This window comes from Podarcis liolepis (genome assembly GCF_965112155.1).
Source record: "Podarcis liolepis genome assembly, chromosome: Z".
In the NCBI taxonomy this organism is placed as follows: Eukaryota; Metazoa; Chordata; class Lepidosauria; order Squamata; family Lacertidae; genus Podarcis; species Podarcis liolepis.
In genome coordinates, this window is record NC_139570.1 from 22,172,540 (window position 1) to 22,192,763 (window position 20,224).

Consider the following 20,224-nt stretch of genomic DNA (forward strand, 5'->3'; position numbering starts at 1 on the left):
CATAGATCATGGTTTAAAAGGGTTATCCGAGCCACACAGGAGTCCGTTTTTCTTCTTTAGGGATAGGACGCTGATCAAAAATCTGGCAACCGTGAGTGATCATAGGGGGTCTTCATCATTTAGTAGATATCTCAGTTTGGCTTCATTCGAATCACCGGCAATTCATGGTTCACAGCATAAATGACTAGATAAAAAACTAAAATACATAATAAAAACAAGAGCAAAACAAATCAATAACCTCCCCCCCCCCCCCACTATCCCACAAAGACATTTAAAAGGATATAGGATGTTAGTTAGCCAAAGGCTTGGTTGAAGAGTTCCACCACCAGAAGCAGCAAGCCACCTATTCTCTCTTAAGGGGAGAGAATAAAACACATACTTCAAGCTTCCCTTTCATCACTCCTAAACTGTACATAAATCAGACACTGAAGCAAATTCAGGTCTTTACACCAGGAAGACAAACTGTGTAAACAAGATCACAGAGTACAGCGATTGTAATATCCTTCCCTGTTTATTAGCAGCTGCAGTCATGCTTTGAGTCTCAATATAGAAATACATTCCTGTCCCAGAAAACCATCTGAAATATAGTCAATCACTGGGGAACAAAATTTTTGTTGTATTGACACCTGCAGTTGTTCTAACCTAATTTCGACGTGCTGATCTGAAGTTGGTTTTTTCCTGTAAGCTCTAGTTTTTTTGTAATTCATGTTTTTCACTTTTCACCATAATCTTTGTTTTTCACAATGCAAGAATTCAATATTTTATTAAACACATAGCCAAAGTAGTACAATATGAGTATAAATGTAAGTGGCTTATATAGCATTGAGCATGACATATATAGCATTGAAAATGACATGTATATCTATGTACAGTTGGAGGTATGCAAAAAAAAAAAAAAAATGTAATCCCTTGGGATACACAGTATACTGGGGAACATTTTTTCCCCATTTTCTTTTGCATGAGATTTTTTAACTGTTCTTATATGTTCTTTCAATGCTGATTTCAAATCTGTAATTGATTTTCGTGTATATGCTATAGTTATCTTGCAATATCCGACTTTTGCCGATATGTCATATTTACACTGGGGATAAGTGGACACTGACACATTGATCTACCCTAACCACATGGTAATTATTGTTTTGCAAACTTAAACTTTCTTTATTTTTACAGTTTTGTAATCTAAATATTTGTATTTTTCAGATCGGACTATGGCTTCTTCAAGTAGATAAAAATGTGTAAACAGATTACAGATTTGAAATCAGCATTGAAAGAACATATAAGAACAGCTGAAAAATCACATGCAACAGAAAATGAAAAAAAAAATATGTTCCTCAGTGATAAGCTATCACATTAATATGAATGGTTGTATCACATCAACATAATGCATACTTCTTCCCATTACCTGACTGCCTCCATAAAGATGTAAAACACAACACTGAACTTAATTTTAAGCATTACCCCAAGAACAGGATGATATTAGCACAGAGAAATTTCTTTTTAATAGTTAAGATGCTTTATTTTAATAGCTTTAAATAGAAAGCTTACTTAAATTAAACCTGACAAAGTACTCAAAAACAGTTGATTACTCTATGTTAAAAACACCTAAGAGTAGAGATGGAAAAGAATGTTGATTTTTAAGTGAACCAACTAGCACAGAGATTTCCAAACTGTGTATCGTGACACGTTAGTGTGTCTGTTGCAGTGTGTAGGTGTATTGTGTGAATGCTTCCCACACTCCTCCTGCGGCTGGAAAGGGGTTAGTTTAACCTCCATTTTGCTAGTAAAACTGAATTACCATGTTGCAAAATGATGCATGTCTAAAAAAAAGTTGGGAAAGTACTGGACTAGCAGATAGTGCAAAGCCCAGGTAGCTTGAACAGCTGAGAGTCTACAGTCCTTGAGGTGTCTTTTTTTCCTGTGGCCAAGATGTGGGACAAACATGACCTCTCTGAAGTTGAGAAGTTCGAAAAGAGTAAGCTGAAGAAAACCAACAGCTCAATTCCTAATCTAAATGGGGGAGGGGAAAAAATACCTCTTGCAAGAGACTACATGTGGGGTGCATGGATAATAATTTTATGTATGGAAAATACTGTAGTTTTCGCTCCATAACGCACATTTTTTTCCTCCAAGAAAGTAATGGGAGCGAATGCTTCCCTCCTCCGTGGCTCGCTTTGAAACAGGGGAGGAGGAGGGGGAGGAGCAAAGCGGGAGAGGAGAGGAGCCGCTTACACTCATGTAAGCGGCTCCTGTCCGGTTGGCTCCTTTAAAGAAGCAGGCTCTCTGTCCCTCCTCCCCACTCAGTTCGCTAAACAGCAGGAAAGATTTTCAGATCGCTAAGGGGGGGGGGAGGAGGGAGAGAAGCAGAGCCGGCTTGCTTTAAAGGAGCAAAGCGGGAGGGGAGAGGAGCTGCTTACACGAGTGTAAGCGGCTCCTGTCCAGTTGGATCCTTTAAAGCAAGCAGGCTCTCTCTCCCTCTTCCCCACTCAGCTCGCTAAACAGCAGCAGCTCGCTTCTCCCCTTAAACCCCTCTTCTGCATTATTAGCAGCATCCTTCTCCACACACCCCACGTGTGCTCCTTGTCCCTTGAGTGCTTTTCCTTCCCTCCCCACTTAAAACGTGGTTACAAAGCACAGATCCACATGGATACTCAGGATTTTTGCACTGGGTCACCCCAAATTCACCATCAGATCACATAGCATGTCCATGGCTACAGTTTGCACCAAAAAAATCATGCACCCACTGTTGCCTGGGGCCGCAGTGGTGCAAAAACGTGGTTACAAACATGGATCCACATGGATCCTCAGGATTTTTGCATTGGACTATCCCAAACTCACCGTCAGATCACATGTCTGTGGCCACAGCAGGAACCACAAAAATCATACATCCACTGTTTTGTTTAGAATATTTTTTTTCTTGTTTTCCTCCTCTAAAAACTACGTGTGTGTTATGGTCGGGTGTGTGTTATAGAGCGAAAAATACGGTACATGTTGCATGAAAGAAGGTGGGTTTGAATAACAGTTAAGCCAGGGTTCAGGGCCAGATCACTAACCTGGAGAAGTAGTCTAATTTATTGACAGCTGCATGAATTATTATAGCTAGGAAGGGGCAAGCAGAATATAAAATGGAATAATGGTATAAAGAGATGCAGGATATAGCTATTAATGACAAATTAACATGTGTCATTAAGGTAAGAAGGGGAATATGTAGGAGAAATGATTTTGAGGAGATATGGAGGGTGATTTGTAGAATTTGTTCTGTTGAAACGGAAAGTAGTCAAGAGGTGTTGAAATTATGGGAGGTTGGGTAGTTACAATGGAATGGTCTTGGGGGTGGGGTTCTAAAAAAAAGGTTAAAAAAATGAGGAATTCTAAAGAAAAACAGAAAAGGCAGTATCCATTTCTACATCACTGAATCGCCATTACCTTTTACATTATTTTTCCATATTTTATCCATACTTAGTTACATATTGTATAATATGTATCATTCATAAAATACATATAATTACAGTTGATAGAGAATTGTCTGATTTATAAGAATCAAATATATTGCAGCTATAAAGTGTGTACCATCCTGTAGAACACCAGGACATAGAACATAACAGCTGCCTAGCAGCTATGAGATTATAAATCAGTCCACAGCAGAACAGATTATACTGTGCCTTATATGAAATTGTTTCCCCACCAATCGTATGAACAGCTTTTATAATTTACAGTAATAAACCTGTATTTTATGGACTCCCCAGCATTTGTTTCTGCATAAGCAGACTGAATTGGAAACAGAACAGATAGTACAAAGAAGAAAGGCCTCCTTGAATAAGCAGTCTTTTGAATTCAGCCTTGCCCTATACAGTAGTACTAAAAGCAATTGTTGGTTATGGAGCTCCATCTAGGGGAAGTATTTATATAAAGCAGGATGGTAATGAATTGGCATCAGATTTAAAACAAAGCAAATAGCTGCGGGGGGGGGGGGGAGAGAAACCCCCGGACAAGAATTTAGGAGATAGTAACGGCAGTTACATCACTGAACATTATGTAGCTCTGGGATAATGGAAGAGGAAGAATATGAAGCTATAGGAGAAACGGACAGAAGAAGGGGCTACGTCTCTGGTCACAATGTTGCTGGGTTGTTGTTGTTGTTTAGTCGTTTCCGACTCTTTGTGACCCCATGGACCAGAGCACGCCAGGCACTCCTGTCTTCCACTGCCTCCCACAGTTTGGTCAAACTCATGCTGGTAGCTTCGAGAACACTGTCCAACCATCTTGTCCTCTGTCGTCCCCTTCTTGTGCCCTCAATCTTTCCCAGCATCAGGGTTTTTTCCAGGGAGTCTTCTCTTCTCATGAGGTGGCCAAAGTATTGGAGCCTCAGCTTCAAGATCTGTCCTTCCAGTGAGCACTCAGGGCTGATTTCCTTAAGAATGGAGAGGTTTGATCTTCTTGCAGTCCATGGGACTCTCAAGAGTCTCCTCCAGCACCATAATTCAAAAGCATCATTTATTCGGCGATCAGCCTTCTTTATGGTCCAGCTCTCACTTCCATACATCACTACTCGGAAAACCATAGCTTTAACTATACGGACCTTTGTTGCTGGGTTAGCCATTTGTTAATCTAGTGCCCTCCAGATGTTTTGGACTACAACTCTCATGAGTCCTAGCCTGCATGTGCAGATGGGAATTGTAGTCCAAAACTTCCAACAAGCACCAGTTTCACAAAGTTTCCATGTTGCCTTCTGAAACATGGAGACGATAACACTGACTTACCTGTTTTGCATGGCCATTTAAGAATTACAAGAGAAGGTGGTTGGTTGTCATCCATCTGTCTCAGGAGACAATGGAGGAGTGTGCCTTTGGGGATGAGAGCAAACTGCTGGAAGGTTGCCAGCTGTTGCTGTAGAGATGGATATAGGAGTGACATGTTTTGTTGCAGCTGGTGCAGCTAGGCATCCAATTGTGCTGCTGCAGATGCACCACAGCTTTTCTTCTTTCTGTGCTCCTCCCAGGGGTCATTCCTCCTCTGGTCATTGGTATGGATACACATATAAAGTACTTTTACAAAGCACTATATTAAGAACTAAGGGAAGACCAGGACAGCATGGAGGGAGAGCAAGTCTGCTCACTGTACCCCCTACCCAATATGTGCCCATCTAGGCCAGGTAGACCTTCTTAAATGGCACTCACTTTCTACATCTGCCCTGGCTAAACAACCAGTGTGACATGGCATTTGCACTTACCATCACCCATTTGTTAACTTCCATCTCTTCTACTCCACTTCTCACAGCCACATTACCCCTCCCATGTCTCACTGTCATGGTAGCCTTAAGATTTTTCAAGAATACAACTATTTCTCAATAAGGCAACATTTTTGGAGTGCGACCCTCATTGAGTGCAAGGAACTCACAGGCCAAATGCTGATAAAAACTGAAATATACTCAGAGTCGCAAAGTGATTTCATGCTCTTTATTCAGCTCATAGTGGTGAGGAGGAATGAATGAATGAAAGTTCCCTCACAGTATCTGCTTTATATGCATTATTTACACAATGGGCTGCACATGATTGGCTAATTCTGGAATTCTACTGTAAGCCAATCAGGTTGTGGATTCACTTCTATCTGGAGCAGGATTGGGTGGTTCCTGCCAACCAATCATACTGCTGCATTGTTCTAGGACCAATCAGACTGCTGCATTCTGAATCCTATTGTTCTAGGACCAATCAGACTGCTGCATTTTGGATCTTATTGTTCTAGGACCAAACAGACTGCTGCATTTTGGATCCTATTCAACTCAGTACATAACAAAAACAAATCGATAGTTATCTAGAATCATAAACTTCATATAGAAGATGGGAAGTTAAAGGTGAGAGATGGGGTCAGATCTGAACCAGGGAAACTCCTGGTTCACAAGCTCGGTCTCTTTGTCAGCACGTTATATTATCTTATTGCTTATTGCTATTATTATAGTAGGGCATATAAAGGTAAAGGTAAAGGGACCCCTGACCATTAGGTCCAGTCGCGGACGACTCTGGGGTTGCAGCACTCATCTCGCTTTATTGGCTGAGGGAGCTGGCGTACAGCTTCCGGGTCATGTGGCCAGCATGACTAAGCCGATTCTGGCGAACCAGAGCAGCGCACGGAAACGCTGTTTACCTTCCTTAATGGAGAGAATTTTACGCAGCCTTTAGCTTTGAAAGTGCCAGTCAGCTGGCATGTGCCCACACATGATGTAGTGACTGTACATCAGGGGTAGGCAACCTAAGGCCCATGGGCCGGATGCGGCCCAATTGCCTTCTCAATCTGGCCTGCAGACGGTCCGGGAATCAGCATGTTTTTACATGAGTAGCATGTGTCCTTTTATTTAAAATGCATCTCTGGGTTATTTGTGGGGCATAGGAATTCGTTCATTCCCCCTCCCCCAATATAGTCTGGCCCACCACATGGTCTGAGAGATGGTGGACCGGCCCACGGCTGAAAAAGGATGCTGACCCCTGCTGTACATCATACTGAATCTTGGCCATGGATGGGGCCACATGGCAGTGACAGGCAATCCAGAGGCAAAAATGGGTGGAACGGCAAATGTGACTCTTACCTTTCTATAATAGGTTCAATTCCAGCCACACACAAGTCACAGGTTCACACACACACACACACACACACACACACACACACACCCTCTCCATCCATGTAAGCAAGAGGCATTATCAACTAAGATAAAAGGCTAAATATGGGATATAATGATATTCATTTATTAACACACAGAGTCATTTTTAAGAGTGACAGAACTACAATGCATTCTCTCTCCCCACCCCCCAGAGTGCACATGGTGGGGTTTGCCACGACTTCCCGCTTCAGAGAGCAGCTGCCTCTTAGCACAGCCATGGAGATACTCTACATGACATACATTGTCCTAGACTCTATGGGCCAATGGCTGAACTCGGTATATAAGCAGCTTCATAATATTACTCTACTACTAGCAGTAATTACTGAATTGTGTTTTACATGTGTTGGATGGCCTCCTGCCATGTAAGATTTAGTTTACCTTCCTGCATCGCAGGAGGTTGGACTAGATGACCCTCGGGATCCCTTGCAATTCTATGATTTACAACTATACCATAAAAATAGCTACTTTAAAAACAGTACAAAACAATACAAAAACAATTTTTAAACAATACAAAATGAATAAATGAGGAAGAGATCTGTTTTCATCCAGCCAGTAAAGCTTGTTGGAAGTCCCACTGTTTCCATTAGGTACAAAGAGTGGCTGGCCACCATATATCAAGAGCAATATTGTTTTCCCACAGTTTCCCCTGAAAGCTCTGCTCCAAATTACTCTGGAGCAGGCTACTGATATAATTGTAGAATTGGAAGAGATCCTGAGGGTTATGTACTCCAACTACTTGCAATGCAGAAATCTCATCAAAAGCATCCATGACAAATGGCCATCCAACCTCTGCTTAAAAACCTCCAAGGAAATAGAGTCCACCGTCAAGGGAACAGCTTTTACTGCCAGAAAGTTATTCCTGATGTTGGGTGGAAGTCTCCTTTCTTCTCACTTGAAGGCATTCATTTGGATGAATGCCTTCCCCCTCCAGAGCAGGAGAAAACAAACTGGCTCCATCTTCCATGTGACAGATATTTGAAGCAGTGTTAGAAACTCAGATATATAAACTAAGCATCAAATGGCTCCTTATACCAAGGTTACAGTCACCGAAATGGAATGTCTGGTTGCCATTTTGGGGCAAGACAGCTGTGAAGTCTTATTTTTGCAAAGGACTGACTGACTGTGATTGATTATCAGTTAAACATCTGGCCAATTCAGATGACAACCTTGAGCTAGGTTAAGAGCTTTTGAGAACTTAAAGAAGGAAAGTCACTTTATCCAGGGACAGTCCACATATACATTGGCCTATACCTACCTCTTTTTCTTAATGGTGACACAAACCATTCATTACGTAAGAATGTTCTTCACAACTGTGAGCAGGGCAGTGGAGTGCGGTAAGTGAAGACAAGCTACAACAATTAACTATAATGTTGTTCACCTCTATATGGGGTTGTCCTGGAGCCCAGGCATCTTCACTTGGTTGCCTGGCACCCAGCTAATGTCAAACACTAATTTGAAGATGGCTATCCTATCTCCTCTCAGTCTCCTCTTTTCCAGACTAAACATACCAAATTCCCTCAATCGTTCCTCATAAGGTTGGGTTTCCAGGCCCTTGATCATCTTGGTTGCCCTCCTCTGCACACGTTCCAGCTTGTCAACATCCTTCTTAAATTGTGGTGCACAGAATAGGACACAGTATTCCAGGTGTGGTCTGACCAGGGCAGAATAGAGTGGGACTATTACTTCCCTTGATCTGGACACTATACTTTTGTTGATGCAGCCTAGAACAGCGTTTTTTGTTTTTTTGCTGCTGCATCACATTGTTGACTCAGGTTCAGCTTGTGGTCTACTAAGACCTCTAGATCAGTGGTTCCCAATTAGCTAATTACTGAGGACCCCTTATTTTTCAGAAGTCAAGCCACAGATCCCCTACTTTTGAAAAATTTGATAACTCCATGGTAGTTACCTCTGCAAAGCAATTTTTTGAACAAAATGTGGATTAGCTCTTAATAACCAAAGGATTTTAGGTACACTAAAAAACAGACCAGGGCTGAGCGATATCTGGTTTTCAACATCGTGATATATTAGCAATTAAACATCACAATATTTCGATATGTCACAATGTCTGAAATTGGAGATCAGGCATGGGGATGAGGGAAGAAGCTGCAGAGATTGGATGGGTGGAGGGAGGAAAGGAAGCAGAGTCACCTCCACTGCATGGGTTGAGTAGGAAGGGATTGGGATGGGGGGTATGCATCAGTGGGGCAGCCACTGAAGATGTACCTCCACTGTGGCTGCTGCTGCTTTCCTGCTGGATGAGAAAAGCTGCTCCACCTCAGTGCCAGGGGAAGATAGTGCCATGGTGCCTTGAACTGAGGGTGATCAGCTGCCCTGTTTATCATCCTATTGGTGGTGCCTTGAAATCAACTGCCCTCCCTTGCATGAGGAGTGATATATTGCTGCATATTGCAGGGTCAAAATTGTTATCGCAGTGTGATTTCAAAACCAATTTTGGCCAGTATATTGTTGTTTTAGACCATAAAAATTGTGATATTACCATGCAAAAATGACAAAAGTTTTGTTTGGGGGAGGCAAGGGGTTCGGGCCGTGGACCCCCTGGGTGCATTCCAAGGACCCCCAAGGGCTCCTGGACCTCTAATTGGGAACCACTGCTCTAGATCCTTTTAATGTGTACTTCTGTACTTCTGGTAAGCCAGGTGTCTCTCACCTTAATATTTGTTTAGTTGGTTCTTCCTGCCTAAGTGTAGAGCCTTATATTTGTCCCTATTGGAATACATTCTTGCGTATATGCAGCTCTGTGTGTATGAAGCTCTGCTCACTACTCCTCTATAATTTAGTGTGGAAATATTTCTTATATATTCTGTGCTTTAAAAACCACACATTTAAAAATATGTACTGTACTCTTAATATTGAGCCACACTAATATAAGTGAGATGCCAAATTATGTTCTTATTACTAAATTTGTATGTTTATCCTCCAAGAAACTCAAAAGTAATGTACATGGATTCCAACCCACTGCCTCTCATATTATTTTATTTTATTAATTATGAAATATATTTCTATCCTGCCAAATTGGGATTCAAGGCGGCTTATAACATTTCAAAAATCAGTTATAAAATAAAGAACAACAAAAACAAGCTGGTTAAAACCAATACTTAAAATACATCACAATATATCTAAACCCAGCAATTGTAATTTGCAGACAGCAGCCTAGTCATCAACATAATCTGCATCTTAATTTCCAAATGCATATATTCTACATATATTTGCCAGTTAGGCTGAAAGAGGGAAGGCGTCTCAAAGTCACCTTTCCGCAGGAGCCGAAAGAGGGAGCAGGGCCAGGGCCAAAAAGATCAGCAGCCCAATTCTGTATGCTTTTACTGCAAAGATTCTTGAGATCAATGGTTTACTCTCATGTGAGCATGCAAAAGATTCGGAATGCAGCCCTGAAGCCCAGTCCTGCACATTTGCCTGGGAGCGAAACCTTAACTCCAGTTAAGGTTACTTACTTCAAAGTAAATTTGCAAATATGACTGGGGATGGGCTTCAACAGGCAGGCAGGAAAAAAAAAACTGCAAATTGTCCGCACACCTCCCCCCAACAGCAGGCACTGAACTAAAGCACCCCAAAAATCAATTGGCAAGCACATCCACCCTTGCTCCATCTATGAATGGCTCAGGTAGCCAAATGGGGGGATTGTTTTTGGAGGACTGGATTTGCAAGAGGATTTTGGTCTCCCCTCCCCCATCCCCTTTTAGTTTCTGGAGCGGAAAACAAAGAACAAGCCGCAATCCCTTTACATTGAGCGATATGATAGTGGTGGAGAAATAACAATAAAATAAAATAAACATCAATTTGCTTAAGCCTGTGTGTGTGTGTGCGCGCGCGCGTGTGTGTGCGCGCGCGCGCGAAACACAAGCGCTCTTGGGAACCGGTAATGGTGATGGAGGAGACACAGTAAGAATCCCCGATGGAGTCAAAGAAAAAGAAAGAAGCGGCACCGTTGGAGGGGTCGTAGAGGAAAGAAGTCGCTAAGGATGCCGCTTCCTGGAGATTTCCTATGGCGAGGGTGCCTTTCCAAGCCAGAAAGGGAAGGGATGGCAAAGATCCCGATGATCCTTCTATGGAAGCGTAAGCTGAGATAGGATGGACTTGCCTGGCTTCAGGCAGCAGGGTCCTAGAGTCCCACCTGTCTTCATCACAAAGCTTAGGAACCACTAACTCGGCTTTCGGAAGGAGCTCCCACGTCTCCTTCCCAATGTAGCTGCCGCAGCCGGAATAAAAACAGAACGCCCGAACGGGGCACTTGTACAAAAAGAGGGGCTACCACACAAAACGGGGCTGTCAGGGGGGCTGGGAGCGGTCTGTAGAGTAGGTATCAATTAAAAAAAGGATGCCATGCAACCTATTGAGTATAAAATGCACAACTTGTACAGCTAGAGCAGGGGTAGCCAACTCCCAAGAGACTGTGATCTACTCAGTTAAAAACTAGCAGTGATTTACCCCCTTTTTTTGGGTTCAGGTCAGAGCTTTTTTTAGGGGAGCCACAGTTGTTCAGCTTCTTTGGGGGGAGCCAGTGATCTACCACAGACATCCAGTGATCTACCGGTAGATCACGATCTACCTGTTGGGCATGCCTGAGCTAGAGCATCAAACCTAGCTCTTGGGGATATGGCTGATATTTTGAAATTACTGAATGTCTTAGAATAAGCAATTTGCTATTAGCATCTTCTTCAGAAACAACTGCTTCACAGCATTTCTGTATTACTGGTCCCAAGATTTATGGGGGGGGGGATTTTACATGAAACCTTAATAATCAGAACAATGCTATAAGTAAACTGGAAATATAATGAAAAACCAACATAATAACAGATACTAGCTAATTTGTTAGTGTATGAAGCATGAAAAAGATTGCCTTCAGGCAGCTCGGGGGTTGGATAACTCCATACCCTCCAACATTTCTCTCTTGAAAAGAGGGACATCTATCATACCCTCCAACATTTCTCCAATGATAATACAGTAGTACAGACATCCTAAGGAGAAGCGGGACATTCCAGGATCAAATCAGAAACTAGGACAGCTTCTCTAAATCAGGGACCTCCCTGGAAAACAGGAACCCTTGTAGGGTATTAAAAAAATATGTAATCCTTTGAATGAATACTCCCTTACTTTAACTTCCTTCTTTCTAAACCCACTTCCTTCTCCTTTTGGTATTTCTTGATACCTCCTTTCCTACTATTCCACATTCACCACAAATCAGCTTTGTTGTTACTTTGCAAATGAAAAATATTCAGCTGTTAACTTGATGGGATGGTGCATATTTTGATGTGCCACCAGGCAGAGAAGTAGTGTCTACCTTTCAACAGTGGGCAAAAAAATGGGGTGGCACCCTGAGGAGCAAAGTGGATGCTGCCACATTTGACACGAATCAGAACAACTGTCATATTTTTGCTGGAAATTTGCTGGAAGTTTTCAAATTTAAAGAAGGAAAGTTAAAAAGAAGCGAAAGAAGAAAATATTCAAAATAAAGGAATGGGTGGTGAAAATTAGAAGCAAAGAACAAATAAGAAGGTCCTGCTTCTCCCATAGCTGCAACCTTGGCTTCAAACTGACCTCAGCCATGGCTCTGACTCTCCTTTTCCAACTTGTTGTGTTTTACTGACTCCCATTTTACCTCTCAGCCCAACCCCCCTACTCAGCTCACATCATGCAAAAATTCCAGGCGCAATGCTTAAAACTCTCCTTCAAAATTCTCTTTTGTCTTCCAAATGAAATCTGGGTTGAGGGATGGACCCCTCCCATTTGTTTTTCTTAATGGCTCATTATCTTCCCCTTGCCTTTATTACTGGCTGATCTCCCAGGTGATTATCAGGCTGGCCTGGCTGATCCAGGAATTAGGAGTGCCCAGGTATTCAGACTAACACCCCACCCTATGGGCATAACCAAGAAGGGGCAGCTGCCCCACAAATCAATCAATATCAATAAAAATCAATACAAATTTGAGGTTCTGCTCCCCAACAAAAGCCTGCCCCTCTAACAAAAATCCCCGCTATGCCCATGTCCCCCCCCCAATTTGCAGGACTATACTTCGATCAAGGCAGCACCTCCAATCCTCGTTTTGCTCTTAAACTAATATAATAGCAACTACTACACTAAAAATATTTCTGGAAATGGAAAGCTAAGAAACCCCGCTTCAGAATTTTTGCCATGAAGAAACAGCCGTGTTCTCTGAATATTTATAACAGACCCCTCAAAACGCAACAAAACCACCCTTCTGCTTGAAATTAGAACATTTCTTAAGCAAGGGGTCTAACTGCCTACCCAATATTAGTCATATCATTTATTTGTGCATCAGCAGACACACATACAAACAAACCCAATGCACACACAGGAACCAGCATTCCCAAAAATAAAGCCCACTCATATCTCAATAATGCAATGCCTATAGTGTAAAGGGGGTGTATGGGGTGGGTTGGTACCTCTGGTGGGGGACACATTGTGTTCCTTCTTGGGTAGTTTGCCCACCTTTGGTCCCCAATGTGTACTCAGCTTTCACCTGTGGCTCCTAGATTCTGTCAGCATGCAACAGTGACTACACCCCATGAAACTTTGACTGGCTGGCTAAGGCAGGTGAGGGTAGCCAATAGCTCTCAAACCCTTGGTTAGGGACTTCCCCTGCATGTGAAGAGCGGCTCTGGTGGATTGAGTGGACTGTCAACAAGGTGGTTTCTACATGTGCTGTAGTGGCAAGTGAGTGACGGATGGGGCCTGTCAACCTGGGAAGGTAGCCCATCTAGGCATGGGCATAGCGGGGAGCTGCTCTCCAATCAATAAATCAAATCATTACAAATCTGAGGTTATGCCCCCGTAACAAAAATCCTGGCTACGCCCATGCATCTTGGAGAAGGAAAACTCTGATCCAAAACCTCTGCTGCCTCGTGGGACATCTTTGGGAGAAAAGGCTAAGGAGTAAGCCCTACACATGTGTGGAGTTCCTAAGGCTCCTGCAGCCAAACTGGTGCCAAACATACCGGTCTTTCCTTTGAACCACATTAGCGAGGCCGAGGGTGTGCGTCTTGTCATCTGGGCAGCTCAGGACTTCCACACACACTGCCCAGGCTTGTGCCCTGAAAAGGTTGCTTCACTGCAACTAACACAACAGTTTGATTTCACTCCCATTGTCTCTAAAGATAGGTGGATGCCAACAACATACAGTGGATGCTCGGGCTGCAAACGTGATCCGTGCAGGAGGCACGTTCGCAACCTGCAGCACTGCGTCTGCGCATGTGCGGGTTGCGATTCAGTGCTTCTCCGCATGCGCGACTGCCGAAACCCAGAAGTAACCCGTTCCGGTACATCCGGGTTTCGGTGCGTCCGTAACCCGAAAAAACACTACCTGAAGGGTCTGTAACCCGAGGTATGACTGTAGTGTGTTGGCACTGTTGTCTAAACCACTGAGCCTCCTGGGCTAGCCGGCTGGCACGCTGGCAGTTCGAATCCCCGTGACGGAGTGAGCTCCCATTGCTCTGTCCCAGCTCCTGCCACTAGCAGTTTGAAAGCATGCCAATGCAAGTAGATAGGTACCACTGTAGCGGGAAGGTAAACAGTGTTTCCGTGCGCTCTGGTTTCTGTCATGGTGTTCTGTTGTCCCAGAAGCGGTTTAGTCATGCTGGCCACATGACCCAGAAAGCTGTTTGTGGACAAATGGCAGCTCCCTCAGCCTGAAAGCGAGATGAGCACTGCAACCCGTCACCTTTGATTGGACTGAACCATCCATGGGTCCTTTTACCTTTACACCTAGTGTGTAAAGGTAATAATAATGTGTGCTTTTTGAACTCCCTTGCACGAAATGTTGACAGCTCTGACAAGTGATCGTCACATTTCCATACATGCCCTGCCAAGACCGAATTTGGGGGGGGGGGTGTCCAAGTTCAAATCCCCCATTCCACCACTACGCTCACTGGGCTAGGGAGGTTTTATTTCAGCCTAACCTACCTCAAGAGGCTGATGCGTGAGGATAATTGTCGGGCAGGAAGATCGGGAGCTCGGAAACGCATCCCTGCACTCCTGAAAGCAACAACAACAAAGGATGGGGTTTTAAATAATAATCTTTTATTTTATTTTGCATATGGATAAAATCAACAAATTAAACGCAGCAAGCGAGCAGCCGACATTTCTGAAACTGACAGCCGACGACCATGGCCACCTCTTCCCAATCTGGGGCAAAGATCAAGCCGCAGAAGCCGAGGGGCGGAATCGGGGGGCAGCCCAAGGCCCTTGGGGTGCGCAGGCCTCAGGCTCCGCTAGGCCCAAGCCCCCTTCCCCTTTTCCGCCTTCCCTGCCTCTTCCGACCGCCGCCTCGGCCGCCTCCCACAGGCCAGCCTGTTCCACCGCCCCCATGCGGCCGGAGGCTCCCTCGGCTACTGAACAGCCTTCCTGCCTGCTTCCCTTCTCTCTCTCTCTATCCCCCCCCCCCTCACCCCGTAATTACGGAGCCGCCGCTGTCTCTCCCCTCTCTCCGTCCTCCTCCATTCCCCTTCAGGCGAGCAGCCAGTCTGAGGGCCGGCACGGGCTCGGTCCCTCCTCCGCGGCGGGGGCTACATGGAGCCGGCGAGGCGCTAATGAGGCGGCGTGCGGCAGCGGCAGCATATATACCCAGCCGCTGGGGCTGTTCCGGGCGGTCGTAACAGGAGCCGCTCCTCAGGCAGGCAGCTCGCCCGCCCTTTCCTGGGACAGGGACCATCCCCAACAGCGGCAGCGACGGCGGCGCCCCCGGCGCCTTTCCCTTCTCCCCCGGTGCTCCTTCCTGACGGGCCTTCTTGTGAGGAAAGAGGAGGGATGGCGGCGGCCGCCCCGACTCAGCTGGAAGCCGGTGAGTCTCGGGTGCCGCGGGGGCTGAGGCGGAGGCTGCCTCCTTGGGCTTCCCTCGCCCTGCTTTAACCTGGCTTCTTCTTCTTCTCCTCCTCCTCAGAGCTGTACTACCTAATTGCCCGCTTTCTCCAGTCCGGACCGTGCAAGCAATCTGCCCAGGTGTGAAGGGTTTGTGGGCAAAACCTAGCGTGGTTGTGGTGGTCGGTCGGGGGGCGGCGGCGGTCTTGTTCTAGAATGGAGCTGGGTTTTTTTTTTTTCAAGTCAGGGGGTTGTGGGGAAGGGACCTCTATTGCCTCCCCTCACGCTCTTTGTGTGTGTATTTGTATGTCTTTTTCCTCAGGTGCTGGTGGAGGAGCTGGAAGAACACCAGGTAATGTCCCAGCATGTGGTCTGAGTGGGGGTTTTTTTTTTTTTTGGCTGTGTGTGAGGGATTGATTAATGCCGAATTAATATATGCCTCCTCTTCAGCCCTTGACCCCTATCCTCGCTTCAGTAGCCGTGCAAATGCCCTCCTGGTTCGTAACCCCTTCCCACAAATCTTGCTATCCGTGAAGAACTTGTTGGGATAGGTATTAATTGCACACCTTTGCAACGAAGCCTCCGTCTCCACCCCCTCTTATTTTGTTTTTAAATTATATTTATTCACGGAGCAGCTGTCTCAATTTAAAGAAACCGTGCTTGCTTTTGGTGACCTTTCATTTGGCTCTTAAAAAGATAAAGAAAGAAAGAAAGAGGGAGGTGTTGCTACTATCATTCCTGGTTTCTTCCTCCACCCTTCCCCCACCCCACCCCAAATGTGACAACACAGTACATGCAGTTTTTATCTGCTCAGGAAAGGAGCATTATTTCCCCCTGTAGTGCTTGCTTGTGGGATACCCTGGGGTGGCAAATGAGTGAGAGAGTGGGTATATTTTGGTCAAGGAGCTAGTAGAGGCTTTGTGGAACGGCCAGATAGGCTTTCTTTTCTGAAGAACTGTTCCAGGCCAACAAAGGAGAAGCTGCATGAAATGTAAAGGGCTCTCTCCCACACTAAGTAGGACAGCTTTTACATGTAAACCTTTTTTCCTTTATCTTCAGAAGTTTTTTTCTTTACACCCATCTGCTGAGTGTAAGTGACATGGCATGCAGCTGTAAGAATCAGTGGGGGAGTTGTTGGGAGATAAGGGAATCATTTGTTTTCTCCATTTCGAACGTGCTTTTAATTGCAAGACCTGTATCTCTTCCTTGCACCTCCTCCCCCGCCCCACTCAGTTGATCCCAAGGCGCCTGGATTGGCAAGGCAAAGAGCATCGAAGAAGTTTTGAGGATTTGGTGAGTGAAGGCTGGCTTTTTTAAACTTGCAGGTGGGGTCGGGGTTGCTTCAGCTATGGAAGATATGGCAGAGTTATTGCCTTTCTCCTTCTTTTCTACTCCAGCCGAGGGAGAAAGGAAAAGTAATGTTAATATTAGTCACTTGGGAAGGGGTTCCTGGTTTATTTTTTGTGTGAATCGGGGAACGGGGAGGGTTATCTGAGGGCACGTACAAAGCTCAGGCCAATGATTCTGCACCTACCAAGCTGGAGTTCCGTGTTTGCAAATGAGAGTTGCCTGCTGATTGGTTGCAGCTTTAAAGATAGGAACTGAACAGAAGGGTGGGTGGTTTTTTTTTGCAGCATTCGAAAGAAAAATACTACACTCTCACTGTATAGCCATATTATGTGGAAACAGAGCATTTGCTGATAGATATTTATTTTACACTTTAGATCAAAATGTAAAATGTAAACAAATTATAGTGAGTCATTATATGTTAAGTTTTGCTTATGAATGGTGAAGATCAGTATGGAAGTACATTGCTTTAAACATGGGAAACATTCATATTTGCTTGAGAAATAAAGGAATTGTAATTCTTGCTGACCAAAAGGGGAATGTAAATAGGGAGAAGGGCTGAAAGTTTATTGGAAGGCAATCCTTGGATTCATTTCGTTTTTACAATTTGTGCTGGTGAGATGATAATGTGGCACATCAAGTTATGAGTTGTGAGAAGTGCATTAATGCGAACTGATTTACTGAGTATAAAATATTACATATTTTTAGAATACATTTCTGGTTTTGATTCTAAAATGGGCTATGTCATCAAATGCTGGAGTATGCCAGTTGCTGTGTGTGGCGATCATTATATGGAATATGATGTTAAAGTCAACATTGTATGGTTGCTTCTGCTGGTACTGTAGCACAGTTAGTGTAATTGTTCATTACTTTTTTTGAATTATAAACTCCTATCTCTTATGTCTGGTACTCCTGTTTAATTTAGAGGCTCCTGAGGAAAGGAAGACTATTGTTACACCTCTGATCTAAACCCTACTGATGTGTTTTCTGACCACCTTGATTCCATAGGTTTATGTTTTTTTGCAGAATACAAGTAGTTCTGAAAATTTTGCTCCTTTCCCTTTTAGCCTTGTACTAATGCACTATGCTAGATGCTGTATGATGTTGTTATTTTTATTGCTTTTTTGTTCTTTATAGATTGTATTCTTTTATTATAATTTACATTCCATAGAATTCATGTTGTAATACAATAAAATATAAGGGAAAAGGAAGCAATAAAATATGCATATTTAATGTGCCCATATTGTGTACTAGCTGAATGAATCTCATTGACCACTGTCTACCTATGACATTTTGAGGACCCCTGATATTGGCCACTGGGCATGTTCAACTGTTTAGTGGGTACTTCGCTTCAAATTGTAATATATTATAAATGATGATCTGAAGCTGCTCACTAGGGCTAATTCCATCCCTTAGTTCATGTATGGGGAACGGTCCACTAGCATGGCCAGTGATCAGGAATAATAGGAGTTTTATTCTGACAACACCTGGGGTGATACGGGTTCCTCATCCTTAGTTCTTAACCTATACCTAATATTTTATTTTTTGGAAGCTAATAAGGATGGGCTGCTGGTCTTTAGCAACATATTTCATCTCACTGGGTAATATAAACATACCTCCATATTTCCAGGTTGCTGAGTGTGGCTTTTGAAATTAGATATGAGAGGAAAAACTTGTAAGCAGGAAAGAATATGATTTAGTTTGTTTGAATGGACCCTTCTGTCCTTGCCCAGTTTAATTTTTCCACCATTTGAGGTCAAGCTTCTCTCCCCCGACCCACTGTCTTTTTAACGCCAGCAGGAAAATTAAACCAGCAGAGGCAAAACAGAAACAAGCCAGTACAATTAGAATATGAAAAACAACTGATGGAAAACCATGTAAAGAATTGTGTGGCAAGATTTGTAATTTCTTATAAGCAAGAAGTTGCATTTCTTCTGTTTTTGCTGATCTTATGACTGGGAATAAAGTGAATTTAAGGAGATCAGATTAATTTCTCTTAAGTCTTCACTGACTTTTCAAGGTACTTAAATATTTCTGACATTCATTTCAGGAAACCTTCCTTTGATTGTGAGTCAGTGATCAAGCTTTATAGGTATGAAATATTACTTAGATAGGAGTATGGTTGTTAATACTTGGCTGGTATATTTACACAAGCAAATACTATAGTAATTGCTACCAGTACTTGTGACACCTATTTTACATGGCAGAATCTTTCTGTAAGGAAAGGTTCTCCTATCCTATTGCTGCAAGTGAACAATATACTCAACCAATACTGGTGGTTATAATTAGAAATGACCATACACTCAGCACATTTGTACATTCTATAGTGGAAGAAAAATGGTTGTGAATATGAGTTGCTAGAGGTTGACAGATCTAGTTGTTGGATCTCTGACTTCATAGAGCCATGCCTAGTTTTAATTTACGTGACTATAGTAATAGACCAATGCAAGGTGTTCAAGGAGGGATGAAACTAGGATGTTTTTCACCTAGGTCAAAGATCCCGTTTGGCATCTCCATGCACATTTGCATTCACACAGACAGGCAGTGAGCCTCAATGGTGCCTGTCTGGAGGCTTCACCTGGGGCAAAAAACCATGCTAGTCCCGCCGTAGCTAAGGCACTCTCTTCAATTTATATTTTCCTTAAACGGAGGCAATACCTTTTAAACAACCTTTTTTACCCCATAAGGTTGTGTTTTTGTTTTTGTTTTGCCTTGCCCAGGTAATCCTGAGAGCTGCAATCCGAAGGTACTGAGAACAGCCTATCCTATAAAGTTATTAAGTTTCTTGCATCCATATATGGATGTGCTTTAAACTTACCGAGAAAAAACTGGATGATAATTTATTGGAGATGTGTTAGACTTGGAGTTGACCATTTGCCTGGATGAGTAGATTATCAGACCCGAGTCTCCTTGCTCTGGGGTGTTTGTGTGCTTGTCTTTGTGGACTTATATACAAAGCTAGTATGGGATTCCCTGCATACTGGCAGGCCTTTTGACTAGATATGATTCTTCTAAATCTGCAGTTCTACTTAAAAGGCATCTACCAAACTACTCCTGACCCATTCTGAAGATGCAAAGGATAGTGTCAGAACTGGCATTGAGCCTTAGGGTAAATAGTGTTGTTTTGACAAACAAGCACAACATCAGCATAGTCATTTTCATACTTGGGATCCTAGTTAGCTGCTTTATACCCTTAGACAATTGATCCATCATGCTCAGTATTGTCTACAATGACTGTTGGTGACTCTCCAGGATTTCAGACAGGGAACATTATCAGCCCTGCCTTGAGATGCAATGATTGAACAAGAGACCTTCTGCAGGCAAGCAGATGCTTTTCACTGAGCTACTATTACTTTTTTGTAACTAAACTGGAGCAGA

At 43.6% G+C, this 20,224-nt stretch overlaps 1 protein-coding gene and 2 long non-coding RNA genes across 3 annotated transcripts in view; 2 read left to right on the forward strand and 1 right to left on the reverse strand.

The window, feature by feature from the left end:
* The window catches only part of LOC310698109, an 18,212-nt gene extending 16,977 nt beyond the window's left edge, over nucleotides 1-1,235 (forward strand). Inside the window, exon 7 of the long non-coding RNA XR_014521319.1 lies at nucleotides 176-1,235. This is a non-coding gene — a long non-coding RNA (uncharacterized lncRNA). The remainder of the gene's footprint in view (nucleotides 1-175) is intronic.
* The window catches only part of LOC310698111, a 16,845-nt gene extending 1,635 nt beyond the window's left edge, over nucleotides 1-15,210 (reverse strand). Inside the window, exons 1-3 of the long non-coding RNA XR_014521323.1 lie at nucleotides 15,091-15,210; nucleotides 14,606-14,677; nucleotides 13,642-13,760 (exon numbers count right to left, since the gene is read on the reverse strand). This is a non-coding gene — a long non-coding RNA (uncharacterized lncRNA). The remainder of the gene's footprint in view (nucleotides 1-13,641; nucleotides 13,761-14,605; nucleotides 14,678-15,090) is intronic.
* The window catches only part of BRWD3 (bromodomain and WD repeat domain containing 3), a 69,226-nt gene continuing 63,712 nt past the window's right edge, over nucleotides 14,711-20,224 (forward strand). The window contains exons 1-4 of the mRNA XM_083484593.1: nucleotides 14,711-15,482; nucleotides 15,582-15,640; nucleotides 15,822-15,851; nucleotides 16,733-16,792. Of these exons, the coding sequence (XP_083340719.1) occupies nucleotides 15,449-15,482; nucleotides 15,582-15,640; nucleotides 15,822-15,851; nucleotides 16,733-16,792 (183 nt within the window). The 5' untranslated portion in view covers nucleotides 14,711-15,448. The remainder of the gene's footprint in view (nucleotides 15,483-15,581; nucleotides 15,641-15,821; nucleotides 15,852-16,732; nucleotides 16,793-20,224) is intronic.